This window comes from Capronia coronata (assembly GCF_000585585.1).
Source record: "Capronia coronata CBS 617.96 chromosome Unknown acBCG-supercont1.2, whole genome shotgun sequence".
Lineage (NCBI taxonomy): Eukaryota > Fungi > Ascomycota > Eurotiomycetes > Chaetothyriales > Herpotrichiellaceae > Capronia > Capronia coronata.
Genome location: NW_006912894.1, coordinates 1,748,188 through 1,774,802, shown reverse-complemented (window position 1 = coordinate 1,774,802; position 26,615 = coordinate 1,748,188). Strand labels below are relative to the sequence as shown.

At 53.6% G+C, this 26,615-nt stretch overlaps 9 protein-coding genes across 9 annotated transcripts; 4 read left to right on the top strand and 5 right to left on the bottom strand.

The window, feature by feature from the left end:
- Positions 1-4,235: 4,235 nt before the first annotated feature.
- A1O1_02309 (uncharacterized protein) lies at positions 4,236-6,778 on the top strand (the record flags this gene model as incomplete). The annotated part of the gene is made up of 4 exons (XM_007723220.1): positions 4,236-4,601; positions 4,654-4,751; positions 4,812-5,591; positions 5,641-6,778. The coding sequence occupies 4 exons, from the start codon at positions 4,236-4,238 to the stop codon at positions 6,776-6,778; spliced, it is 2,382 nt and encodes a 793-aa protein (XP_007721410.1).
- Positions 6,779-7,595: 817 nt separating this feature from the next.
- A1O1_02308 (uncharacterized protein) lies at positions 7,596-8,994 on the bottom strand (the record flags this gene model as incomplete). Its single annotated transcript, XM_007723219.1, has 2 exons — positions 7,596-8,533; positions 8,628-8,994. The coding sequence occupies 2 exons, from the start codon at positions 8,992-8,994 to the stop codon at positions 7,596-7,598; spliced, it is 1,305 nt and encodes a 434-aa protein (XP_007721409.1).
- A 1,271-nt stretch (positions 8,995-10,265) lies between these two features.
- On the top strand, positions 10,266-11,708 carry A1O1_02307 (uncharacterized protein; the record flags this gene model as incomplete). The annotated part of the gene is made up of 1 exon (XM_007723218.1): positions 10,266-11,708. One exon carries the CDS (start codon positions 10,266-10,268, stop codon positions 11,706-11,708), a length of 1,443 nt encoding a protein of 480 aa, XP_007721408.1.
- Positions 11,709-13,183: 1,475 nt separating this feature from the next.
- On the bottom strand, positions 13,184-15,134 carry A1O1_02306 (uncharacterized protein; the record flags this gene model as incomplete). The annotated part of the gene is made up of 5 exons (XM_007723217.1): positions 13,184-14,220; positions 14,310-14,503; positions 14,565-14,650; positions 14,703-14,746; positions 14,798-15,134. The coding sequence occupies 5 exons, from the start codon at positions 15,132-15,134 to the stop codon at positions 13,184-13,186; spliced, it is 1,698 nt and encodes a 565-aa protein (XP_007721407.1).
- An 811-nt stretch (positions 15,135-15,945) lies between these two features.
- On the top strand, positions 15,946-16,939 carry A1O1_02305 (uncharacterized protein; the record flags this gene model as incomplete). The annotated part of the gene is made up of 2 exons (XM_007723216.1): positions 15,946-16,068; positions 16,133-16,939. 2 exons carry the CDS (start codon positions 15,946-15,948, stop codon positions 16,937-16,939), a joined length of 930 nt encoding a protein of 309 aa, XP_007721406.1.
- A 791-nt stretch (positions 16,940-17,730) lies between these two features.
- On the bottom strand, positions 17,731-18,948 carry A1O1_02304 (phosphomannose isomerase type I; the record flags this gene model as incomplete). The annotated part of the gene is made up of 1 exon (XM_007723215.1): positions 17,731-18,948. The coding sequence occupies one exon, from the start codon at positions 18,946-18,948 to the stop codon at positions 17,731-17,733; it is 1,218 nt and encodes a 405-aa protein (XP_007721405.1).
- A 737-nt stretch (positions 18,949-19,685) lies between these two features.
- Positions 19,686-23,163, bottom strand: A1O1_02303 (uncharacterized protein; the record flags this gene model as incomplete). Its single annotated transcript, XM_007723214.1, has 2 exons — positions 19,686-21,410; positions 21,499-23,163. The coding sequence occupies 2 exons, from the start codon at positions 23,161-23,163 to the stop codon at positions 19,686-19,688; spliced, it is 3,390 nt and encodes a 1,129-aa protein (XP_007721404.1).
- An 859-nt stretch (positions 23,164-24,022) lies between these two features.
- Positions 24,023-24,577, top strand: A1O1_02302 (uncharacterized protein; the record flags this gene model as incomplete). The annotated part of the gene is made up of 2 exons (XM_007723213.1): positions 24,023-24,110; positions 24,192-24,577. The coding sequence occupies 2 exons, from the start codon at positions 24,023-24,025 to the stop codon at positions 24,575-24,577; spliced, it is 474 nt and encodes a 157-aa protein (XP_007721403.1).
- A 183-nt stretch (positions 24,578-24,760) lies between these two features.
- A1O1_02301 (uncharacterized protein) lies at positions 24,761-26,542 on the bottom strand (the record flags this gene model as incomplete). The annotated part of the gene is made up of 2 exons (XM_007723212.1): positions 24,761-25,676; positions 25,734-26,542. 2 exons carry the CDS (start codon positions 26,540-26,542, stop codon positions 24,761-24,763), a joined length of 1,725 nt encoding a protein of 574 aa, XP_007721402.1.
- Between the last annotated feature and the right edge of the window lie 73 nt (positions 26,543-26,615).

Genomic DNA, 26,615 nt, shown 5'->3' with positions numbered 1-26,615 from the left:
CGAGAGTCCAAGGGCCGAGAATGCGCCTAACCATCACAAGATGGTGATCAGCTATTCAATATCTGCTCAGATAGTGGAGAGCGCGGTCGTCAACAATTTCAAAACACTATCGGCAGGGACTTCCACCAGTTCGTAATCTCCTTTTCCGTTTACGGCCAGCCAGCCATGGTGTATCCTGAAACCTGTAGCCGAGTCGGCAGGAATCTTCTGTTCCGCCGTGTCGATTCGAGGGGTCTATTTGTAGGCAATCTGTCCTTGCGGCATTCTCGGCGCCCGACAAGCGTCCAACCGGCGAATTGCCGGGCATCGACTGGCCACTTGACTGCGAATCACTCTTCCAGATTGTGCAGCGATCACAGAGCACCGTTTACAGCGACATCGAATGATTCTGACACAAGGAGAAAATGCGCCAGAGTCTTGACGTCCAGCCGTTGTCGAATGACAGCTGGACAAAGACCCAGATGCCTTTGGGCCCGTGGAGCCCAGTGGGCGCAAGCTTTTCGGCGCATTCTCTCAACTAGACTCGAAGCAGTCGAACCCGTGCGCCGGCGTCGACACCTGTTCGATCCCCATTATCAGTACGGAAATTTGATTCGCTGTCACAGTGACCATCTAATCCCTGGCTCCTCTTCACCAATGCTTCTGGATGTCTTGGCTTGATATCACGGAGAAATATCCTGACACAGCGAAGTGGCAATTACCGATCTGCTCCTAGGGCCTGTCCGGAATTGAAAATCAGTGATTGAGGTTTCCAGATTGGGCCACCAGAAACAGGTGCGATCATCTATCTGGAAATGTTCGCGAGATGGCCGATGTGACCTCAGAGGCGGTCTAACCCCGGTCAAGGCCGGGCTGATAAACAAGGCCCTGAAGCAATCGAGCTTCAAGTTGGAAACCATAAGCGCCCTTTGCCAATGGCGGTTTCCCTGCATATCGTATACGAGTGGAGGTCCAGGGTGAAGTACAGGCGCTCTCCCCTTTCAAGTTCCCGAGGCAGCAATCATTGCGCTTTAAGCAGGGATGCCAGGGCCAAGCCTAAACCTGCTGCAAATTCAACTGCAACCTGCATGGTCGATCGTATTTGGCTTTCTGGACGGAGGAGATCCGAGCTCCTCGTTTCGTTTCACCGCCAAACTTCCGTTGTGTTCCCGTCCAACCCGGTGCTGAGCCTGGCATCGCACCCCTATCGGCGATCTTCCTCCTCCGGACCCCTATCGAGAACTTGGTCTCCACCTCGATTGATGAGCATCACTCAGGGGGTCTCCGAAAGAAAGAGACCCGAAATGTTCGTTACGGTTTCTTCTGGGATTAATAATACCCGGCTTTCTGGTACAACTGGCCCCTCATCATCCCTGCGCGTCGAACCCTCATCCTGGTATTGCAACAAGGTTGCACGAAGAGCCTTGACTCAGGACTGATCGGTCTTTCGAAAAGACTGATGTTGTACTACCTACTGGATGATCTCCTATTTCAAGCCACCGCACACCCCGGCTGTGGTTACCGAGCCGATATAGCATCCAGACTTCGGAGTCCGCCGACCTCAAAGCGCTTTTATTCAGCCGCTGGAGGGACCAGCAGTGTACCCAACACAGTAGTCGTTTGATGATTGCTCATATCTACCATCAGATCTATACGATCAACATTAGAGACTCCATCTCAGGGACTGGCGCCATGGGGATCTTGGAGAGGCAGCCAGTCATCATTCCTGCACCTCTACAAATTCGCCCCCGTCGCTTACAGAATGGTCGAAGTGGAGTCGGATCCTGTGTGGCAGAGCTCAATAATCCTCTTGTCTCCTTTCCACTTCTGGTGTCTAGGTCTACTCCTGGCTTGCAGCATCCCCACCGGTCCAAATAATGATTTTGTGGGAGAGTGCTCCTGGATGACCTCCTCCTGGATCTGGAACAGCGCATCAACCTTATCAGCCCCACTGGTGAAACTACGCTCTACAAGTCATGATTTCGCCGACGCGTCAACTGTGGATGAGAATCATGCTGCGGCTGCCGTATGGCCATGTACGTGACACAGGAGCGCGCCATGGACGGGAGTCTTTTCCAGCATCGTGGAATGTGCTGTGATGCTAGTACGTCTGTCGAAATCAACAAGACAGGCCCAGCTCGACGACTTTCCCGGCGGCAGCCAGGGCCAGGACGCATCCCAGGAGAAGATGAAAATATTGACGGGCTTTAAACTTTTCATTGTCGTGTGCCTAGCAAGCCAACATTTATTCCATAACCTTCTTCCGCCCTTCTGTGCACGGCGTGGCGGAAGTTAAAATGCTGCGAGCGAACATAGAGCAGCGGCATTGCCGCCCTCCATCAAACTATATTCTTACTGGAATACGTCAAGAGCTTCTGGCGAAATCGCAGACGCTTGGAGAGGCCGAAGTTTCAGGAATTATGAGCGCTCATCAGACTTCGGTAGTTGGTCCAAAGGGTCACCGAGTGGATCATCCTTTTCATTGGAACCTTTCATTGCTCATCCCACTCCGGTCATACCCTTCCTGGCAAGGATGGGACGGCGTGAGGAATGCGAACCGCTTTTGGCGATTGCTCTTGCGCGAAATGACCCAAATCAAGCAATGTCGAGATCCTGCCGTCAATGCCCATCGTATCAACAATGTAAAATACGACAGCGCTTGCGTGGTAATTTTGGGTGGTCTGATTGAATGGCAGCAACAACTTCAAGGGGCAACATCGGAAGGTCGAGGAGAGAAATTTGGGTTCATATGAGTTTTGATGGAGCACGATGGTGATCGGACCAGCAGATCACCTTTCAGAAAACGGCCGTTGTGAGAGGGCGCCTGTCATCTCTGGGGACAATCTGACAGGTCGCCACCCCTGTCCGGCCCGCTAAGTGCCGCCTCGAACTGGCTTCGACCAGGCCATGGCAGCATGATCAACCACGGTCCGCCCTCCACAGCGCCGCCACGGACTTTGATCTCGGGAGCATCAGGACCGATATGGACAGAGGAGCAGGCATAACGGTCCATCACGGGGAACAGGTTGAGAAGACCCCTGTATGCCCTCCACGGCACATACCGACCGGCGGGATTTCAGTCTCTCGTCAACAGTAAGCCTGGAACTCATACCCACTCTTGCCGAACTTTTCTTCCGACAAGGCTGGACAGAGGTGCCAAATGGTAGGCTCTGTGGCTCTGTTGTCCACCGTTGCATCATCAAATACCACTACTACACCAAATAGGCTGGTGGAGCAGAAGCAGAACAACAGCCAGGTCCACCCTGCCATGTCGTTGAACAGGGGAACTCTTTTTTGATGCTGCTAGTCTTTCTGGCGTGAGGCGTTAGACAACACCCTGACCCTTCACGTCCCCATTTGGCTCTCAAGAGGTTGTGGCTAGCTTCTTTCACTTCGGCAGCCAGAACCGGGGCTCACGCTGTTGCACTAGCTTCCCAGGGCCGCGATCATTCCGAACCCGTTATTTCTTACCGGGGAGGGAACTGCCCTTGACGCTGGTTCGTCCAGTATCGAGTCAAGGGTATAGTCGAAAATCTGCAACTTTGCTCTTTCAAGATCGTCTTCTCACAAATTGTGGCGGATCCCTTCTTGTATCTCCTACGCCCCGCCCCGACAATCGGTAGCTGCAGTCGCATTCTCGGTAGCCTGACTTTGTTCTATTTGCCGCCGTGAACCTTGGGGGCGTGGTTGGACCGCCTCACATCAAGTAAATACCATCGCCAGGGTGTCCTGCTCCATAGCCCCAGCAACCTTCGTATCAGAGGTTGAAACGATCTGGCCTCGGCTGTTTATCGAATCTGATCGACAGATCAGTCCAGCGAGTACACGGCTGTCGCAGAGACTGTTGTTGTCAACGGTGGCGCCTTCAACACCATTTTCCCACCTCCATTTCGCGTTCGTCTATACGATTCTCATCGAGAAGATCCGTTGAACTTCAACGTGGAGGCGCGACTACCTGCGGCGGACTGTGTTGCCATTCCCCTCGTGGATCTTTCAGTCAAGATTGGACCAGGACGTGTCTCTAATCCGGCGCCTTGCACCTCGCTTCTCTTTTCGCGGTTACCGATCGCCTCGCCTACACGTTCTGTGTCGGGCATTTCTGGCCTTCCGCCAGCGACAGTGCCGCGAAGGTGGCCACATACAGACGAGGCTTCGAAGACAGCGGGCATGCATCTCACCTACCCGACGGCTTTCTCTCTATCTGGAGTACATTGTGGCCAATAGAGGCTTCACGAGTCTGGTAAACCCCCGTCGAAATGCAGAATCAACTTTATCTCGCTGGGGACTCCCCGAGAGCTGCTTCCACGGAGTCGCCGCTGAGTGCCCACGAGCCAATTCATCAACCCTCGTCCGCGTCTCTGTTTCCTCACCAGTCCCGGCCTGCATTGTCACCCTCGGAGCCATCGACCATGTCGGCCTTCTACTCCCCTCACGGAATGGAATCGATGTCTCCCCACGAAGGCTCTTCTTACTTGGGGGACAATCTAAGACCGGGCGGTGGAGGAAGTGGTACACCGTCTCCAGCTCAGATCTCGGCTATGATGATGCACAATCCGAAAAGGGCATACAGGCAAAGGAGGAAGGATCCAAGTTGCGATGCATGTCGGGAACGCAAGGTGAAGGTTGGTCAGAGGAGAACGAGTTGTTCGAAGGCTTTGATACTGACTTCCAAAGTGTGATGCGACCGAGACCTCGAGCTGTACGGAGTGCTCGAGCCGGAATGTCCGTTGCCAGTTTACAAAAGACACAAACCGCCGAATGTCGTCAATAAAGTGAGTTGGCTTTGTCCTTCTCGTTCACAGCAGTCTGCCAATATCTTCTGACTTGTTCAGACAAGTGCAGGATCTAGAGAGACAACTGTTAGAGGCTCGCCAGCAGCTCGAACGGTTTCATGCGGTCGAACGAATCAACGATGTCTTCGCAGACCCTCGTCCCGACACTGCCCTCTCAGTTTTTAGCGACTTTCCTACAGTGGGCAAATCGCCTAGGAGAATGTTGAAGGCCAAATCCCCTCAAGACCTGACGAATGCGAGGCTGATTTTGAACGATGTGGGACGCGGTTTGTTGAAACCTCCGGTCACAGGGGGGCAGCACAGATCTCATGCAGCACATGCCAGTGTTTCGGACCTGCCAGGACTGCCCTCGCGCCCTGTCGCGGAACGATTACTCCATTACTACCATGAGAGTATTCATCGTCACTTTCCTGTGTTATACTGGCCAAGGTTCCAGCGGACCTTCACCATTGCAATGGACAAAACAGGTGGGCATTCATTACCAATCGACTGGATCGCGACGCTATATGCCGTGCTTGCTTGTGGCGCGCTGGCAACCCATGACCCCAGTAGGCTTCCCGAAGCGCAGGAATACCTCACCAGGGCCATCTCGTCCATCAATTTCTGGGAGGATGATGTCTCCACCAACCAAGCTATCATGGCATTCTTGGCCAGTATTGCACTTCTCGAGATGAATCGGAAATCCGCAAGCTGGATCTGGTTGGGTTCGGCCATCCGTATTGTGCAGGACCTTGGTTTACATGTCCAGGGAGGCCAATGGTCGCCCGTCGAGGGAGAAATGCGCAAGCGTATCTGGTATTCGTTCTATGTCTGGGATCGGTAAGTGGATCTGGTCTTTCTTACGGGCATCCCTTGCTGACAAGCATAGTCTCCTGGCTCTGGAATTAGGGAAGCCGATGCTCATCAACGATGACGAGTGTGACACTGAATATCCACAAGTTCTTGACGAAGAGCGTCTCGTTACAGACGACCTTCAAACGCCGCTTCCTCCCACGTTATTGCTTGCTAACATCCACGTTGCGCGGCTTCTGGCGCCACTGGCCAAAAGCTTCCGCTCACTTTGCATTACGACCGAGGCCTTGACCCGATTTGAGAGCCATTTGGGCGAATGTCTACAGCTTTTTCCACGGCCTCTACAACTCACAACCTCGGCATCTCTAGACCCCTGTATCATGCAGCCGTTGATTTATTTCCAGAATGCCCGGGTGCTGCTCCATCGTCATAACCTCTCCCCTTCCTGCTCGCCCGAGCAGAGGTTTCAAGCGATTGAGCAGTGTGTTCATGCATCCCGGGATACAGCAGCTTTGCTTTCCCGATGTATGCTGCCGCACATACAGTCCCATGACTGGGAACAAAGGTTCATTCTATCTGCGACGACACTGCTTTGTACACACTTGTGGCGGTGCATGCTTTTTCTCCTCTTCCGAGAACTTTACGATGCTTTTTTCGTTGTTTGCAGGGCGGCTTCTACCATCAATGATGCTCAAATCATCAACATCAGCTGCGGAAGGCATCTAGCCTTTTTTCTGCAGCGGCTCAAAGAGCATTACGAACAGCCAAACCCACCCGAGGTCGAACAAGATGAAGAGTTACTGGTCTTCTTATCTGCCGACCTACAGGGCAGTACAAACAGCTGGGTATGGGGCCAAGCTGAGACAGGCACTCACCTTAGTCGGCGGCAAAAACATGGCAGACCCAAGCACATGCCTCATGCCAATGACACGCAAGGGTCTTCGGCCGCACAATCGCCGGTGTGGGATAGCGCGTTGTCAGAGGAAGAACAGCACGATCGCGGAGGATGGCAACGAGTGGAGCATTCTGCGAGATATCTACAGCGCCTACGAGAATCCAGGCACCAACAGCTGCATGAACAGAGTCAACCTAGCTTTGCGAGACCGCCGCTGACAACTGAGCATTACCCCGGACCAACGCTGGCACCAATTGGTACATCAGGTCCACCGCCGGACTCAAGCCGGTCACGAATGACGATTGCGAACATACTTTAGATGGGAAGCGACAGCATGGGGTTCATGAAAATGGATGATGGACTTACGTATGATGAAGGAGAGGAAACGGGTGGTTTGTTGTCATGAGATACCCTGCATCTTTCTGGGGCAAAATGCTGTTGATGAAATGGTGGAAATAAATGATGCTTACCTTACAGCTAGACGAAGTATTCAAAATCGTTGCATCTTCCACATCTCCTTTTGACCTTTTGTGTTGCTGAAGCATAGACGCTTTGACAGGTACAGCAGGAATCAAGGAATATCGGTGTTGCACAGAGAATACATTGTTCAAAGCAGTTACCACATTCTTTTACATCCACACGGTCATGTGAGAGGTCCTACTCGATGCACAGTGATTTCTTCTGTGCCCGACCCCTATTTTGTCTGGCCGAAGAAAGCAGGGCGAGTCCAAAGAGCATCATCAACATCTGCTCTGTCGGCAGCATCTCGTTCAGTTGATTTCGCGCGCTGTTTACCATCTCATCCGTAGTGAACACTTAACACCCTCGCTTCTGTGAAGCATATGGGCAAGTCAGCAGCATGAGCCCGGGTGAGTGCCGATTGACGATGATGCAAGCACCAGGCGTTGTCTCCAGCCTCCACCCTTACTGAGATTTCTCACGACAATGGACATGTTTTCAATCACCAGCTTAGACAAGACACTTGTATCCGTATGGAGCCCAACACGTCTGCTGAAGCGAGCACAACTACAGTTAGGATTTCCTTCTTGCACAAAAAAATCTGATATCAGACGCAGGATTCATGTTTACTGTCTAGGTTCTGCGGGGGGGGGGGGGCGGAGGTGGTTGGTGGTTTATCAAGCGATGAGGTCAAAGCCCATTGCCCTTCTTCCTGCCTCACCACTCAAAATCCCGCTCTCGCCGATAAACAGCTTGAAAGTTTTCTCGGCCGGGCCTTTGCGGAAATCCTCGGGTGGCATGCCTTTGAGAAAGTCCTCCAGCTGGGCCTTGATATATCTCTTGTTCTCTTCGGTCCTCGGCGTGGCAGCGATATAAGCGACACTTGCCTCGTGGTCGCCGATATGCTCTACCTCGACTGCATGGCACATGTCGGCGTGCCACCATACCGTGTCACCGGGTTCCATCTTTGGAATGCCCACCATGCATTCTCGCAGCCGGAGATGCGGGTGTGAAGACGGGCTCAACAGCTGGCTGTCGTCTCTGAACGTCCCTGGGAACCAGGGGCTGGTGGCATCGAACGACCATTTCGAGGCGTCCATGACATCTTCTTCCGCCTCGGGAGGTTGGAAGAACGGTCGTAGCAGGAGGTAGGCGATGGTCCATTTGACATTGGGATACAGCATCAGGCTTCCCTCCCTGAAGCCAGCAGACGTCAATGCCGTCCAACCCTGGAAGCTTCGGAAAACGCGCGAATGGGCCGAGCCCGGGAACATGGCCTGGTTGGCATTCTTGCGAAGAGTCAAATCGTAGACGTCCAGCGACTCGGGGTTTCCGGAGAAGACGGCAGAATACACCGACTGGTAGGTCGGGTCTGCCCAACGAGACAGGCTGCCTGCATCGATGTGAGGGCCCAGACCCATGAAATTCACCCCTGGAGGTCGGATCCGTACGCCATCGACATAAGACAACGGTTCGGGGGAGGTGGCTCCCGTGTCGTCGTGCCACCAGGAGTTGAGCTCCTCGCTCAACTTGAGCTGATTTGGATGCGACCTGGCCGCCATCTGGGTTGGAGAGTAATACAGGTTGAGGATGAACGGTGTCTCCACTGGCCAGCCTGTGGAAGTGGAAGTGGAAGTCAGTTGAGCAGTCATTCAGGGGTTGGTGATCCTTCTGTCGAGGATGTTTCTTTTTATCTCGGGTTTGCTTACCTTTGATGGACGATCGGTTGGCGGCGACATATTGCTTCAGGTTGTCGAACCATTCGTCAGCCTGCTCTTTGCTGAAGACGTTCCGGACGACGAAACATCCGACTGCCTTCAAGGCATCCTTTTTCTCCGGCGTCAAGGCGAAGAAGTCGTCGAATTGAATCTCGGGGATGGCGCCAGTGCCCTTTTCGGCGATCTCGTCCGTCACCGCTTCGAGTTCTTTACAGACCTTCAACCAGCTCTTGACCAAGGCCTCTTTGCCGTACTTGTCGACAATGGCCTTCTTGAACCCGACCAGGTCATCGCCAGTCTCGGCCTTGGAAGGCGTGAATTCGGGCCAGGCTGGCCAGCTAAGCAACGTTCCAGGCATCTTTCTTTTGTGTTATCGTTGGTCGACGCGTTGGTTCTATCTTCTGCAAGTCCTGTCTTGACTCTGACTTGATTGATAACTGATATCGGACGCCCGATCTTAAGTCTCCCTTCTCCTTCCAGGGTGACAGACAGCCTACTAGTACCTCACCTTCAAATATGGCAGACCCGATACCGCGGAAACGGGCGTCCTGGGGTCGCCGAGCGCCCATCAAGCTTCCAATTGTCGGACTTGGACTTGTACGATGTGGGCGGGACCTGGCCCGGGGAATGGATGGTTGGTAGTCACACCGCCGCCTCGGGCGAGACCCGGGCGAGATAGTGAGTGGCAGATGGACGGAACGGACATGGCCACCCACCGTCTGACCTTTTCAACTGGAATTGCTAATATAGAACGACTGCCGTGGACGGACTTGCTCACCAGCCACCCAGGGAACCCAGCCCTGGACAGTGGCCACCCAGGGCAGAGCGGACGGACTTGCTCACACAGACGGCCTTGAGAATAATGGGATGCCTTGGCCCTCGATCGTCAGCACTGCATCCGCCTTACGGATATTAGCGACGAGAATAAAAACTGAGTGGATTTCCCATCTCACAGCCTTGCCCTCGCCACCCCATCATCTCTCGCCCTTGAGAGCTCGAGATAAGCTAGATAAGCCTTCCCGGACACCAGGGAACTAGGCATATCCTCTATCGGCCTTGACTGGACAGATTGAACCAACCGGCTGAACGCTAATATCACCGGGAAAAAATCCTCGAGAAAGGATAGGTGGAGATAACGACACGCGTGCGGATGGAGAGGAGAAGAAGTCAGGAAGGACAGCCCTATCTATCTATCTATCATACTGCAGTGGCACTGCCAAACCTACTCCTGCCTGCCGGGGATCGAGTCTATATGAGCTTGTGTCTGCTGTCGCTCATGACTTGAAGTCTCGGCCCATCACCTCTGGTCTCTCTCCAGGTTGATTTCGGGGTTGACCAGAGAAAAGAGACCAGAGAACAGAAAGCGAGATTCTGGCACAGGCATCGACATCATGTCTAAGACTATCATGCCGTTCGATATCCCCTCGTGGGTGCCTCGCCGGTCGGGCGTGGCGTGCACTCTACTTGTTCTCACATCATGTGTGACATCGACGGTACGACTCCCTCCCTCCCCAGGGAATGATGAAAGATGCAGCCAGGCCTCTTTTGAGTTGCATCTCTGGCATGAAAAGACATATCAAGGGCTAACAATTCTCTTTCACACAGACCCTAGGATTCGACGGCTCGATGATGAACGGGCTGAACATCCTACCCTCATACACGGATTACTTCACATTGACGACGGCGACGCTGTCGCTCAACACGGCGACGGTGTGGGTGGGCAGCATGCTGGCGGGGATCCTGTACGCGAAAGTGCCGGACTGGATCGGGCGGCGGTGGTCGCTGTTCTTCGGGGCCATCTTCACCATCATCGGCGTCATCATCCAGACGGCGTCGCAGAACATCGGCATGTTCGTGGCGGCGCGCATCATCATCGGCTTCGGCACGGGCGCGTCGTCCATCGCAGGCCCCGTCTATGTATCCGAGACACTCCCCGTGCGCTATCGGGCCTGGGGTCTAGGGATCTTCTACGACTTCTGGTACGTGGGCGGGCTGATTGCGGCGGGCGTGACGTACGGCACGGCCAAGATGGACTCGACCTGGGCGTGGCGGCTGCCGTCGGCGCTGCAGGGTTTGTTTAGTATCATGTGTCTGATCATCCTGCCGTTCACGCCCGAGTCGCCGCGTTGGCTGCACTCGCAGGGCCGCAGCGCCGAGGCGCTCGTGGTGCTGGCGCAGACGTGCGCCGACGGCAACGTCGACGACCCGACGGTGCAGGTGCAGTTCCGCGAGATCACCGACACGCTGGCGTTCGAGAAGTCGTACGAGAAGCCGTCCTTCTTCAAGCAGTTCCTGGCCAGCAAGTCGACGCGCAAGCGCATCTTCCTGTCGTCCACCGTCGCCGTCTTCGCCATGTTGTCCGGCAACAACATCATCTCGTACTACCTGGGCTCCATGCTGACGCAGGCCGGCGTGACCGATTCCACCACCCAGCTCGAAATCAACGTCATCCTCAACGCCTGGTGTCTGGTCGTCGCCCTGATCGGGACCTGGCTGATGGAGCGCGTTGGACGGAAGACCCTCGCCGCCATCTCCACCGGCCTGTTAACCATCTTCATCTTCCTGATCGGCGGCCTGACCAAAGCTTATGGCGACTCCACCAACCAGTCCGGCATCTACGGCACCGTGGCCGCCATCTTCCTGTTCCAGGGCGCGTACAGTATCGGCTGGACCCCCATGACCGTGCTCTACCCGCCCGAGGTGCTGAACTATAGTATCCGCAGCATGGGTATGGGGATTTACTGTTTCCTGACCAACGGCGTCGGCTTGATGGTCACCTTCGCCTTTCCTTATGCTTTGGACGCCATCTCGTGGAAGACGTACATGATCAACGGCGCCTGGGATGTCATCGAGTTGGTCGTCGTCCTCGTCACCTGGGTCGAAACAAAGGGCCGCACGCTCGAAGAGATCGACGAGGATCTCGACGGCCAGAGGCATACCCACGCCCCCAGGCTACAGACTATCTTGGGCGTCGTGCCCGAGGAGAGAGCCGGCGTCGTCGAGGCTTTGGATCTCCAAAAAGACAAGGAGCTCGAGGTTTCGGGTGCCGTAGTGGAAGTTTCTAAGGAATAGATGGCCACTGGGCCAGTCAAACACTCCCATTGAGTTTGTTTGGAGTGCGCTGGTGAGACGTGAGGAGACATAGAGTCGGTCTACTAGTAGCTCTGCTCATATCCCATCGTCTCCTCGCAGAGTGAAACCCGAATGCTGAGGGACAGAGACTCAGAGAGATAGAGACAGAGAGACATGGATATCGAGGCATTCAAGATCCTCCTGATACTCAATCCTATCCTATCCTCGACTTCTTCCAACGAGACTGAGACTCACATCCACATACATGCTCACCCAGTAAATTTCTCTTCTCCATGACACACATTATTGGTGATATTGATTGATTGATTGATTGACTGACACCATCTCTCTCCTAACTTGCCATTCCAACCCCCCCGAAGAAAGAAACTCCGTAAAACTCTGTAAGAGTAGCATACTACGTACTTGAACTCAATCCGCAGTGCAATATCTATTACGCAGTCAGCCCGGCGATCAGGTAAACAGGTCCTGGCACTCATCAATACTTTTTCGAGGTATACAGAGTTCCGAGTAGGAGAAACACAAAAAATGAAAGCATATGAACAAGATATGTCCCGAAACCAGATACGCTTGAACGAGAGACCAGACCCTACGAGCCCTAGGAAGGCTTAGGGTGGCGTGTCGGGCTCAACTCAACTCCATTCTCCCTCCCTACTCGAGCGACATACACTGGAAAATGCAATGCATCTACTGTACGTATGATATGCAGACAAAAATCCAGATTCAAAACTCTCGGTCTCGGTTTCGGCGGGTGGTGGAGGGGTCCAGGCCCCAAGGGCCGCGGAAGGGGTCGTAAGTCACAAAATTTGGAAGGAAAGATGGCCGGAATGTTGTGTTCAGGAGACCGCCCGTAAGAACATAAGAACTGGGAGGGAAAGATATAGATACCTTCGATGGGCTCCATGGCTTCAACGCCGATGTGGCTACGATGTCGTATCGTGTGCGGTAGGGGGATTGACCAAGCAAACTATTTGTTGTTGAGAAGAGGACTTGGAACAGTGATGATTGATGGCCTGGGACTCGGGAGGGATACACGCGTTGACATTCTTATGATTGATGGTATATATGATTTCATTTGGAAGGGAGGGCGTTCTCAGCCTGCTGAGGAGGAGCCCTTCAACTGCATCATTCCATGAGCTTCGATATCGTCAGAGATCTCCGCTCTATGCTTATGTCTCTTGTAATGTCTTGATGCACATGTCTCTTGGAAAGGAAAGGAATGACTGGTATTACTGGCATCTTGCTGAATCTCCAGATTCCTGTCAGATGAGATCCCGGACAGGAGAGCCACTCGAGATGGCCAACATGCATGGTCTGAGATGGACTCTGGAATACCTACCCTACCAGCCGAGGGTTCAGACATGTTCTGCTCTCCCCAGCTCTGGCCCCTCGAACGAGGAGAGACTGCTGGTCACAGATCTCTCTATATCTATTTGTCTGGCATCCGATATCAAATCTCAATCCAGTTTCCCTCCCTGACTCGTCAGTCTTCCCATGCCATACCGACTGGGCAACATGAAACTGCCAAAACTGGAAAAACGTCTCGTATTCGGTCTGCCGGGGCCACTTTTCCTGCGCTCTCCGTCTGCCTGCAGTGACACAGGCTTCGGGGCGTCTTTGCGGCGCTTATACAGCCACCAACAAGCCATTATGATCAAGGTGAGCGGCAAGGTGATGGCGAGCCAGAACCACCAGATGCCATTAACCTTGATGACTTGCGTGCCGCTGGGCGAGAAGAAGATGCCGGCGTCGATGACGGCGGCGGTGAAGGTGCCGGGCAGAAAGACCATGGTCAAGGCGGCGATGGCGCTCATGCTGGTGCTGTCCCTCTTCATGTCGGCGGCGAGTTCGATGTTGTTGGCCGCGTCCTGCTGCGTGACGAGGTTGTATACCAGACTCATGGTGCTGTCCTTGCGGTTCTTGTAGTTGAGGAACCAGATCTTCTGTTTCTTCATCGACTCGATCACATAGTCGATCGAGTCTTTGACGTGCTGGTGGCGGAACGGCTCGATCCGGCCCGGGTAGACGCGGGCGTGGGCCTGGCAGATGCGGGTGGCCGTGATGATGCACACGTCGGCATTGCCCAGGTGCGAGTCGGCGTTCTGGCTGATCACCTGCAGTTGCTTGGTGAGTTCGGAGAGCTGGGCGCGGTCGCGGTTCTGCAGACCGGCCAGTTGGTCGTCGACCTTGTTGATCTGCGTCCACATGAACCGTTGGAAGCGCTTGACGTGATGCTTGGACGTTTCGAACGAGAGCGTCGACAGGATGACGTGCATGTCGAAGGGGTCGTCGAGGAAGATTGTCGCGCGGAGTTGCTCGGAGCTGGTGCGTAACGCCACGTTCAAGATGTTTCGAAGAGCCTGCACGTTCGTGTCCTTCTGCTTGTGCGAGATGATGTAGATCGTTTCGTTCTTGCTCACGTCGTGCCGCATGTAGACGGACAGCGGGGCCCCTTGGACTTGCAGGTTCCAGCGTGGATGCTGACAGGAGAAATCTGGTATCCAAGGATTAGTGCTTTGGTTTGCTGAAGAGACCCAATTTCCATCGGACAAAGTGGTACAAGGGTCTGGCTGTGCCTCATACCAAATGCTTGCAGTTTATCGCCTTGGCCAGTGTCCCAATGATTGACTGGCGCCCAGTAATCCGGTCGGCCTAACATGTTCAACAAGAAGATAGGATGGATCTTCAATGTCTCGTATAGTTCCCGAGTGCTGGATTGAGACATTTGGATGCGGCTGCCGAACGATGTGTCCGTGGTGGGAGTCAGCGGCACAAGGCTGGACTGGTTAGCACTGCCTTCAATGTTGGTCAGAAATGCAAGTTCCCAATAAAACCTACAACAGGAGCAAGCGGCCTTTGGGGGTATTTCTGGTCTCGTCTGCAAGGAGTGGCAATGGAAACGCATTGCTGGCCTGACCTGGCTCCTAATGTGCACGTTCAGAAAACGGGTAGTACCGGCGGACGACTAAGACTGACTTTGATGAGATCCTTCAAATCATAGTCGTCGAGTGTTTTCCATTCTTTGGTCCATTAGCCAGGGAACAAGCATGCGTGGGTGGAGAGCAAATCACCTGCCCCAGCATGTGTCACCTCCAGGCATTCGATCTTTGTCTGGTCCGAGAAGTTCTTATGCTTGCCCAGATGTTTATGACACTGCACAGCATCAAAGACTTGTTGAAGGGATTGGAGGTTGCCAAGCGGATAGTCTCTAGTGTCGAGTGAGTAGTCAAACTCCAACTCGTTCTGGAATTGAAGATCGGCAGCGTCGGTATGTCGGCTAACATCGTTCATTTGTCGTGAATTGGGTCGAGGAACAACCTCGGGGTTGGTGACCAGCGTGGCTTCCAGACGAGAAAACCCAGCCTCGCCGGTCTCAGCTCTGGCCAGCTTGTCCCTGTCCAGAGGCATCGTGCCAACTGTAAGCAGGGGACGTTGTGTTATACGGATGAGGAAGTCAGATCTTCCCTGGCGTTGGAGCGAACGAACATGATTTCTCCATGGCTGCGTGTCAAAGAGTCGGAGAGCCGAAGAGAATCGAGAAGAGTGCTGCTGTCTTGAAAGGCTGCAGGAGACCGCTTTAAAAAGAGTACTCTGTATATCTCTGGGGCCTGCGGCTCAACGCCAGCTGGACTCGTAGATGCCAGGGTCTAGACCCCTCTACAAGCAGGCCGGGGGCCCAAGGTCAGCCTCATGCAGGTAGTGTGACTTGTTGCGACTTCCAGAGACAGAGATGCGTTTGTGAAGTAGCCCATGCTTTGTGATAGCTCGGAGCAGTCACCATCATTGGTGGTTGACTGGAGTCTGGTAGTGTTGGGTGTTGGAGGAGGAGAGCAACAGGAAGAACGATGCTTCCATCACAACGGGCCTGGCGCATACATGAAATCCAAGTTGTGTAACCACACACACTTCGAAAGGTCCCCCCTTCCCTTTTTCTTGCAAGGGGGGCTATGCTTCACGAAACGGACCGGCGCGCGAGGGGCTGGATAAGGAGTGAGCCCAGAGTCCAATGAGTGGCCGTCGTGGAGGGAACAGGGGGGACCTTAGAATCGTAGATATCCCTTGGCCCAAAATACCAGGAGGGGCCGAAGCGGCGGTGAAGACTGGCTGGCTGATAAGGGCTGGCTACCTACCTGTCCCATGTCACCAGAGACTCGCCTCGTTCGGGGTTCCTTTGCTGGATACAAATCCAAGAGGGGTGGGTGGTTTCTGATATCGACCGATGTCTCTGAATCTTGATCATGATCATGAGCGGCTACTGTCTCGGTTCGACAGCCTCGTGGCCAGTGGAGTGGTGACTTACCATCCCTCGCGAGTGACCGAGATCGAAGACCACGGGTTCAAGGTTCGTTGTTTGCCCACAGCAGCCTGACCTCGGTAAGACGTATGTATACTCATCTTATCACCAGTTCAGATATGAAATCACAGAGTCCCTCGCTGGGAAACCTGCTGCAGAACTGGCCATTCGAGCTCCCGAATTGACCCCTGCCCAACTCTCAGCCTCGCGGCCGCAGACCTTCGGGTCCGGCAGCGACATCCCAAACGCTCACCCCGATCTGCTGATAACGACGATCAACGACACGCATCTTCTTGTCGTCAACAAATTCGCTGTCTTCCGGCCACACCTTCTACTGCTGACGGTCGATTCGTATCAACGGCAGCATCTGCCTCTGTCTCTGGTCGATCTCAAAGCAGCACGGACGTTTCTGACCAACACTCAGGATCGCTTCTATGTCATTTTCAATTGCGGTGTCAATGCTGGAGCCAGCAGGAGCCACAAGCACATGCAGGTGCTCCCGCATCCTGATGCTCTTCCCCCTACTGCTCAAGGCTGGCGGTTGTTTCCCGACTATGACCCTCCTTTGGTGTCGGGGTCAATTCCTTTCGTGTATTTCATCCGCCACTTTGAACGTTCTGCCGTTTCTGGACCGGAGCTGTTCGATGCATATACACATCTTCTTCTTAAATGCAGGCGTGTTCTGAACATTCCTGACGACCAGGTGGAATGCCCGCACAATGTGGTGATCACAACCAAGTGGATCCTGACCATCCCACGATCGAAAGAGAATGTTGATTGCACGACGGCCAACAGTGCAGGAATGATGGGTTCGGTTTGGCTGAGGAATGAAAAGCAACTGGAGAAATGGATGGCTCAGGGGCCGGCGTGGGTGCTCTCGCAATTGGGCTTGCCGGCTGAAGAGCTGCCAGGTGGCTAGACCTGACTCCTGAAGAAGTTCACGCCAGATGTGTTCGGATCACAGTTCACAGGCGTGACGAAGACTTGAGGCAGCCATTGAACGGCCAGCTTACACAAACAAGTCGAGACAAATCAAGGGATTTTCCTCATAATGGTGCTGATCACGAGTGGTGGGTTCATGAAGGTGCCATGTACACAGTGGAAAAATAACCTCCACGAGTATATTTGAAGCCACAGGCAGCTTCCGGAATTCCCAAGGCGAGGCAAAGAACGTTAACTGCAAGATACACCCCCTTTCTTTACCCATATGCTACTGCTGCAGTCTGTGATATGGAGTTGTACGCCGCCTTTCTCGATCTGAGCTCCTTCGTTGAGTATCGAGCGCCCTCCCGCCGCACTCTTTTGACTCTGTAGCATGCCGACCCCACAAAAGCGTGTATGGGATTCGTATGTATAGGCTACAGCCTCTGCCTGTTGGGTCATGATCGCGGCAGGATACACCGCATATATCAGGAGTCCTTCTCTAGCCAAGTCGACGAGCATGAACTCTGTCAATGTGAGGGCTGCCCACTTCGATGTGCCGTATGCACTGGCATTGACTTGCTGATGATACACCACGATGGATGAGGCAGAATATAAATGACTTGAGGCTGCCTCGACGATATTTATTACTTGAACAGTATTCATCGTCTGTTTGTACTTGGATGAGTTTGATCGATCTACAGCGATAAACCTCAGGTGCCTAAGATGGCCGACGATTATCCTGTAGAAGAGTACAAAGAAATAAATTTGTTGTCAAGCAAGATTGCTTCACTCAGCATATGCCCTGTAGACGGCCAGATCATCGCTGGCACTGATGTCAAGAGTCACGCCCTGCCCGACGAAATAAATGTATCCTTCGTCAAGAGGGAACTCCTGACCATCCACCGTCATCTTGCCGTGACCACTCGTGGCGATCATGATGCTGGGACCCAAGACAGGCTTCACCGTTTCCGTCTCTCCCGCCGCCAGTTCCGTGACTAGCATGTTGAACTCGCTCATGGGCGGTTTGAATTCGATGGTCTTGCCATTCCCACTCTTGGCAGTGGCCTCACGCTTGAGCATGGGCTCATTAGGGTCATGCTGCTTGAAGGTCAAGGTGTTGGTGAACAGATCCACCGAGTCGCGGTCCGGTTTGGGACAGAAGCCGGTGTTGATGACGTTGTTCGACCGGGCCATACATTCGACGATGTCGCCAGACAGGTAGGCGTGGATGCCGTCTGCCGGAATGTAGACCACCGATCCGGCTTCCAGGATGACATAGTTCATGCAGACCAGGGCAATCAGGTTGCCGTTGTCACTTCGTCCATATTGCTCCTCTAACCGGGGGATCAGATCCAGAATATATGCCTGTTTGCCATACTGCTCTACAGGCGTCGAGCGGAGACTCTTGACCGCAGCAGCGACGGTGTTCTCTGGTGCCTTGAGCATAGCTCGGCAGATTTCTCGCAGCGTCTCATTGTCGAATTTCTGGCTGCCGGACTGCGGCAGGAATTGTTTCAGCGACTCCAATTTCATCAACTGTTCAATGTCCGGCAGTGGCTTGAATCCGATGAAGGCCTCGAACTTGCCGAGTGCGACCGCGATCTCGGGCTTGTGGTTGGGGTCTGTGTATTTCTCGGGGTCCTCCTTGTGTAACTTTTCTGACAGTTCCTTATTCGGGTGGATTTGCAGCGGCAGAGCCTTCGCAATAGAGAGGATCTTAGGTAGGAAGGGTAGGTCGGATCCGAACTTGTCGACAACCGTCTTCCCAATCAGTTTGTCCTTGTTCCTGTTCAGGATTTCTTGCAGGTCTTCGCCCGTCTTCAGTGAGTAGGACGGCAGTTCAGGGTATGTGCCCATCCACATTTCCGCGTACGATTTGCTGTCATCGAGTTTGAACTCTGGGTTCGTCTTCTCGCACAATCGGGCAGCGAGAGACTGCCTGCCGGTCCTTCCCCAAGGATAGTTGTTGCAGTTGCATTTGAGCTGGATCACGGAGTCGGCCATGGTTTCGAGTAGGGATGAAGGATCGAGGAGAGTGTCACGCTGGAGTAAGATATACAGTAGGAGCTCGAGAGAACAGAATACATTGGGGCCTTCACCTTCTATAAGGGATTTTTGTACCGCCGCGCTGCATGATTGCGGCGATGATGTAAATTCACTATGATGTCAGCTCAACAATCTCGTGGATTTCAATACACCTCAACGGATCATCACGCCGACGCGAACGCAGACTTGACGGGGTGGAAGGAGGAGAGCGATGGTCAAACGACAACGAAGTAAGTCCACGTCTTCATCCACATTGTGTCCATGTTGACCGCCCGGGATGATATCGACTGCTTATTCTCGCCGTGGTGATGAACCTGGTGGCCGACACGCTGAAGTTGGAGTTTTCGATCGCAGGTGAAACAAAGTGACCTGAAAAAGTGACGTCTGACGGCAGACTCCCGCTTGCGCCTTACTAATCTGGGTGTGGAACCGGTGGAGCAAGCGACGTCAGACGGAAGCTATTGTGGCATTGATCGATACTATTAGTCCAAGCAAAATCACTGTAATCTGGCTGCCTCTCCTGCCAGAGAAAATTGATATCAGATTAACCCTGGAGCTATAAGGGGATCTATGCGAAAACTGAAGATGAGCCAAGGCATGCCATCCCTTTCTTCTTTTTCTCGCATGATAGGAGGAACAGACCGCCGAAATCCAGTCGGTGCCATGCCCCAACTATCCATACTACCCAGACTTGGTCAAACGGGTAGTACATAATCGCTCGCGGCTGTATACTGGGTGTCCAGATACGCCGTGAGTGTCTCGCCAGCGACATTTCCAAATTCATCCATACCCATACCATCCAAAAACTCGTCGAAAGGGACACCCAAAGCATCATAGTTGACATCTGCCTCCAGCACAGGGCTCGCCTCCTTGTATGCTTGTACCTCCGTTCCCTTCATCTTCTCTCTTCTCGGCCTCGTCTTCTTGGGCTTGGTTGCGGCAGAGGGTTCACCACCAAGTGAGGTGGCGGAAGCCAACCCCATGCTGCCATATCCAGAGTCGATTGACGAAGTTGTGGAGTGGTTTGGCTTCAAGGGGGACGCGGTGGTTGCGGCCGGTGCATCTGGCACGTCGATGACACTGGAAAGTTTGACTGGGACATACCCCTGTGCCGGGGCCCAAGATTGCATCGATGAAGTCTGCAGCGGCCTCACTTCATCCGGCACTAAAGGTGGGCTTGGACCAAAATCAAAATTGAAGTCGGTGGACAGTGCAAGGCCAAGTTCGTCCCAGTGGCTCCAGTTGTTGCATTGGTCATCATAGTGATCATTCTCAGGATCCATGTTCGCAGCGGCATGGTGGGCAATGTCGGTTGTACTGGCTTCCGCCTTCGCAGACATTTGATTAGGTAGCGGTTGAACCTTCTGAACCGCCGCAACCGACTCCGACACAAGACCACCGTGTCTCGTTCCGGCCGAAATTGGCCGACTGAAGCTCTGGCAAGGACCCGGTGGTAGGAGCTGTATGTCCGCTCGGCTTTCTCTTGGGGCAGGGCCGTTCGTTGGTGAGGCAGTGACCGATGAGGTTGGCGTCAGGGAGATTGAGCTTCCGCGAGTGGAGTGCGGTGCAAGAGCAGAACATGGCGTGGGCTGAACAGAAAGGTTGCTGGCAAGGTCCAGCCTCTCCAGCACGTCTGCCACAGATTCTCTCAATTGTTGCCGGATGAATTCGCGGGCCTGGGGCGACCGGACCCAGGCTTGCTCTGAAGCTTCAACGTGCTGATCTAACCGAGACTCGAAGACCTCTGCCAGCATATGCATGGGATCTTGATTCTCGGCTGCAGCGCTGCTGACCGCTGACAGAGGTGTAGTGTCGACATTGTTGGGATAAGGGCTGTCTGGCAGCGGGTGGCCAGGAAACAGAATCCCGTAGATGATATACCAGACCTGCTCCGCTGTCTTTCCTGGCCGCTTCTGTCGGATCCCACTTTCTTGTGCTTCATCAAACTTTTCTGGATATGGACAATCTATCTTAGCACAGGGGGACTCAGCGCGCATATGCGCCTGCAACTGATCTGTGTCCTTGAACTCGGCGTAACAGTCAGGACAGTGAATGCCGCGCCAATGGACACGATAAAGATGCTGCTTGAGGCGAGATATGTCTGGCCAGTAGCCACTTGAGCAACGACGGTAATTCTTTTCGTCCTCGTTTTGTGTAGAGTATCTGGCCCTGTCGAACTTGGAAAACGGGCACGCGAACAAGTGTCCCGCGGTACGGCGAGACTCCAGGGTCTGTCTGATCTTCTTGGGTGTGCCTGTATCTTCCTCATCGTCTTCCTCGCTCGAATCTCGACAGCCACTAGGAGAACGCTTCGGCGGGCTTTGCTGATGTGAGACACTGGTGCCAGTTGGAAATCCCGCATTTCGGCCGCCACCTGCTTTGCGCTTAGTGCCGTGGTTTCTGAGATGGTTGCTTTCGTTCTAGTCGCGATTGTCAGCAACAAGAATCTCAAAAAGGGGTAAGAGCCGTCCGAGTAGAGCTGAGCTGACGCACAAAGGGCACACTTACAATGGATAACCCTTGAAACTGTGAACCAATCTCCATCGACGCCTCCTCCGTTCGTCTCAACATCGCTGACTGCAACTGAAAAGCAAACAGTTGCTGTTGGATGGCCGAAGCAGATTCCCGCACCTCCAAAGAGGCTTGTCGTTCTCGTATGGCGACGTCCCTTTCCCGGAGTGCGATCTCCTTTTCTCGGTCCACCAAGTCTCGTTCACGCCGTCGAAGCTCAGTCTCTTTGACTTGGTCGGGCTTGATAATAGCATCGCTTTTAGTTTCATGGCATGCATGTCTCGACTTTTTCCGGTCCAGAACATCTGAGCAGACATGAGAGTTGACTGTCAGCAAGGATGGCTGAAGCAAGCTTTCTATACATGCTTCTGTCTCCCCGAGGGAGTCCATCATGGAAATGCCCTCCGGGGCTACCGCACATTGCTGGGTATCTGGGCGACTTGACTCTCTGTCCATCGTCTGTTCTGACGAGACTGCGCGAGACACACTGCGCACCTTTTCGGTGATGGCATGGCGACAGCTCCGTCCGGCCCGGTCACAATTAGAGCATAAGATGCGATCGCCGCTCTCACATATCGAGCAGTGATAGTATATTTCATTGAGACATATCGGATTCTGGCAGGAGTCGCATCTCATGGACTTTGGAGCAGTTCCGGGGTTGTCCTGTCTGTCCTCGTGTTGGGTTGTGGGCGATCCGCGCTCCTTCTCCTTAGCCGGGTCAACGTCTTTCAGAAGAGTGGTAGGCTCATTATCCTGAGTTCGAGTTGAGTCCTGAAAGGGTGTGTACTGGGGGAGATCGGCAGGAAGCTCAGCAATGTCCATTTCCGACGTAGCAGAAGGCGGATGGAAATAGTCATGGATCTCTTGCTTGCTGTCAAAATCGTCCAAAGTGGGCGGAACATTCTCTGCTTGCCTCACCCGACGGCTAGGTCTGCCGAGAGGCTGTTTTGAAGTCAAGCAATCCACCAGACCATTCACTAGTTGAGATGCAATTGGTCTGATACTCTTGCTCCGTGAAGATAAACTGTCTCCTGGACGAGTAGCATTCTTCCTCCTCGAGGCAGCCACTTCGGCGGCCAAGAAGGCTCGCCGCAATCGCTCGTCCTCTTTCTGTGCCTTTTGCTGTGCTTTCTGCTCCCTTTTCAGAGTCTTTCTCAAAGACTTCTGGTATCTCCGTTGCTCGTTGAGAATCTCCACCCTTGACTGTGATCGAGAAGGGCATGAGTGGTGCTGCTCCTGCTTGATCGGGGTAAACCTCGTTGGGACTAAGCATGGGGGGCTGATTGCAGAGATTGGGGAGCCTTTATACAGGCTGGGGGGTGCTGCTGCTGCTTCTGCTTCTGTTTCACGTTGCAGTGTGGACAGTGAGTTCAGGCTGTTCGATCTACCTGATAGGCATGGTCGGTCGCCAGCCAGATTATCGCTGTAATGATCAGGGTGATAAGGATATGGTAGGGTTCGACTCTTGCTGCGGACACCTTGATTCAGCAGGCCATCTGCTTCAGCAGAATCCCACGTCTGTTGTGAATGGAGTGCCCTCTGAGTGTGGTCCGCGGTCTGAAATGGCTGTTTGGTGCCATGGTGAGACTCGTCGTGAATGCTGACCCGCGCGGGGAGGTCAGGCCGATCCCCAGTGTGGAGTAGTAGAGCTGGAAATACCATTGTGCTCCCAGAGTCGCGGTAAGATTCCAGTTGGGAGAAGAATGGGCGAAACAGCGTCTGGATAGCAACGGCGGAAGGGGAAAGTCATTCGAAGGAGTTGTTGAACACTGGAGCCGCAACGGCCGCCGATATGGAGGGAGGCCGCCATTTTGAGAAGCTCGACAGAGGTGCACACCTGTTCAATCCGAGACCGATTCCCTCAGAAGTGCCACTGTCTGACGAACGCCCGGCGAGTACAACTCCAACAAATCGATAGCCCTCGAGCGCTCTCCCTCGTCAGACGCGGAGAAGTATTTCAATGCACGATGACTCTATGCTAGTAAATTGGACTCGCTGTTTCTGGTTAGCAAGGCGGCCTGAGGCTGACTTCAGCTTGGAGATACCACATGTGACAGCCAGTTCAACCACACTTGATGCATAGATTCAGCCATATTGAAGGTGGCGCAGTGAGTTTGCAAATTTGCACCGATGAATTAGGCATATGAGACTGGGATTGAGTGAGCGCTTCTTGGACACTCGCAATACAGTAAAGGCATACCTGGTAGGTAGGTAAGGTATGTAGCTTCTGGAGATTTGGACGGTGTATGTCATCACGTGACCGATTCTGCCTTGCAAGACACGTGAGAATCTTTTACGGCGAAGTGTAGTCATGAATTGCGTCAGACGATGGCTGCTCTGACGTATTGGTAGCCTGTGCTTCTTACGATCCATTTGGCTTGCACCACCGCTGGCAGCTGTCTGCCGGTGGTAGACCTCCATAGCAGCAACATTGCGCTCTTCCCTTTCAAGTCGACAGTTGACAGAATCAAGTTTTAGTAAGAGAGTCAGCCAAAGATTCTCAGCACTGTTTGTATCGACCATGGAAGCCGCAGCCAAACGCTTCTTCTCGTCTCCATACTTCGCCGTTGTGGGTGCGAGTCAAGACAAGACCAAATTCGGATATCGAAGTAGGTACTTTCTGGATCCGCGGCATCGAACGACTGCTTTGGCTTGATGCCACACGGTATTGACTCTGCTGTTTTGTCTAGTTTTGGCATGGTATCATACCCACTCCCTCCAGGTGACGCCAGTCAATCCTGGTCGACCATCAATATCACTACCTTCCAAGACTTACGGCACAGTTCCTTCGGTCTCAGCACTGCCTCATCCGGCCGAAACAGCGTTGTCTTTCGTCACGCCGCCTGCAGTCACTAGGAAGGTGCTGCAGGAAGCCAAATCTGTAGGCATCAAGGCAGTTTGGCTACAGCCAGGGGCTTATGAGGACGAGGACCTCGAGTTCGCCAAGGAGAACTTTGAGTCGGCAGTCGGCGGCTTTGAAGATGGCACGGTAGGCGGAGAAGGCTGGTGTGTACTTGTTGACGGTGAAAACTGTCTACGCGCCGCAGGAAGGGAGATCGCCAGGCAGAAGTTGTGAACATTCTTGCCCAACCGCAACCGTGGCCTTTCACTCATCGTTATCCTAACACACTCGGCCCTTCATAGAGGCACCACCCATGACATAGCACCCTCAATGTCATCAAGGCCACAAGCACGGTGAAAATGGTGGCTCTCCATTACTGCCTGCAACGAAGTCCCAACACTATCCTACAGAGCAACTTTATTCGCTCACACTCTTCCTATGTCCAAACCTCATGTTTGCCATGGCCTCTCCTTCCTCGACGGTCGCCTCTCCACCTTCGACCCGAATATTTCTGAACTCGGCGTCGCTGAGTGTCTTGACAGGACCTACAAACCAATGTCGCCCACCCCATTTGGGGAACCACCACCCCGCAAGACTGATGATGGAAATGATGCCAATGCAAATTGGCGCATAGTTCAGGGTTTCGGCGTCAACGGGATATAATTGCGGTAGAATCAGAACCACAAACAGGAATAAAATCCATAATGTGGCTATCGTGGCAATTGGTGCAGAGAATTTGCCTAGATTCCACTTCGCGGGCACGAATGTTTTGCGGCCGACAGTCTGCCTCGCGACAATGGGAAACAGATACGACACATTGGTGGCAATTGTTGCAGTCGCTGTGATGGCAGAAAAAGCGACGGTTGAACCGATGACTGCAGTGGTAACGGCGATCGAGATGGCGCAAACCAGAAGCCCCGCGTTGACGGCCATCTTCCGCTTGGAGAGCTTCCGGAAGACAGAGCTGAATGGAAGAACGTGGTCTCTCGAGATGGCGTATGTGACGCGCTGAGCGGACATGAAACAGCTGGCCGTGGCGCAGGTCGAATCGACCCAGAGCATCGACAGAATGGCCACGGCGCCATTCTCGCCGAGCAGTTGGACCAGATACTCGGCCCAGTTGTTGGCATATGAGGCGGATATGATGCCGTCAAAGTCCTGCATACAGAACAGCACGATGATGAGTGTCGGGATCGAGAGCAGCCAAGCGGAAAATGTCGACAAATAGATACCCTTGGCAACGACAACTGACGCGTCGTTCAACTCTTCGCTAAGATGGGCCGCCGCGTCGTATCCATAGAAGACCCAAGCTCCAAAAAGAACCGAGATGATCCTGGCGATCCCTGTCAGTGCACGCCCCGTCGCTGCGATGATGATGGCTAGAACTTACCAACAGTAGGCGTCTGACGCCTCTTTCTCTGCCCCAGCATTGATGCCGTTATAGAAGAGGTCAAAGACACCGGAGCTTGAGTTGAAGTGTTTTTCGGCAGCCTTGATGGGGAACCAGATCCAGTACATGAAGAAGAGGATGAAGAAGATGGCCACGGCGAATCGAAAATAGTACTGCAGCAGCCTGGGGCTGTACACGTTCGGGATCATGGCGAAGATCATGCCAATGCTGGTGAGCAGCCACAGAAACCAGCCCTTGTCCAAGACTTCAGCATCCGGATATTTGATCATAAGGGCGGAAACCAAAAAATTGGTCGAGCCTTGTTGCACGCCAGGGACAACCGTGACCCAGCCAGCCCAGTTCCACCAGGCGGTCATCCAGCTCAGAAAGGGCCCATACTTCTCTCCTCCCAGACGGAAGCTCCAAAAGTATATGCCCCCCGTTGTGGGCAGAGCGGCACCCAGTTCAGCCATCACCAGACTCACACAGCAAGAGAACCCCCCGACCATAGTCCAGTTGGCGAAGGCGGCCTTCGGACCTCCCGTATACATCACCCAGCCAAAGAGAACCGGGATACCCGAAATGAAATTCATGGAAGTGAAGGTCGCCGCCCAGGACTCAAAGAAGCCCAGACACCGGATGAACTCCTGTTTGTATCCCAGCGTGGCCAGATGGTATTCGTCATGGGTCATGACGACGCCGACCCCGGCATCTTGGACGACACCATTCTTGACGGAGGCCACTTCGGAGGGAGTCGACGCCGTCTTGGTTCCCGTCTGGGACGACACTTTCTCAGCCGGCGAAGCCATTACTACGCAGGGATGAGAACGAAGGGAAGGGTTGATAGGCAGCGGTCAGAAGGAAAACTCGGCCGTCTCCTGC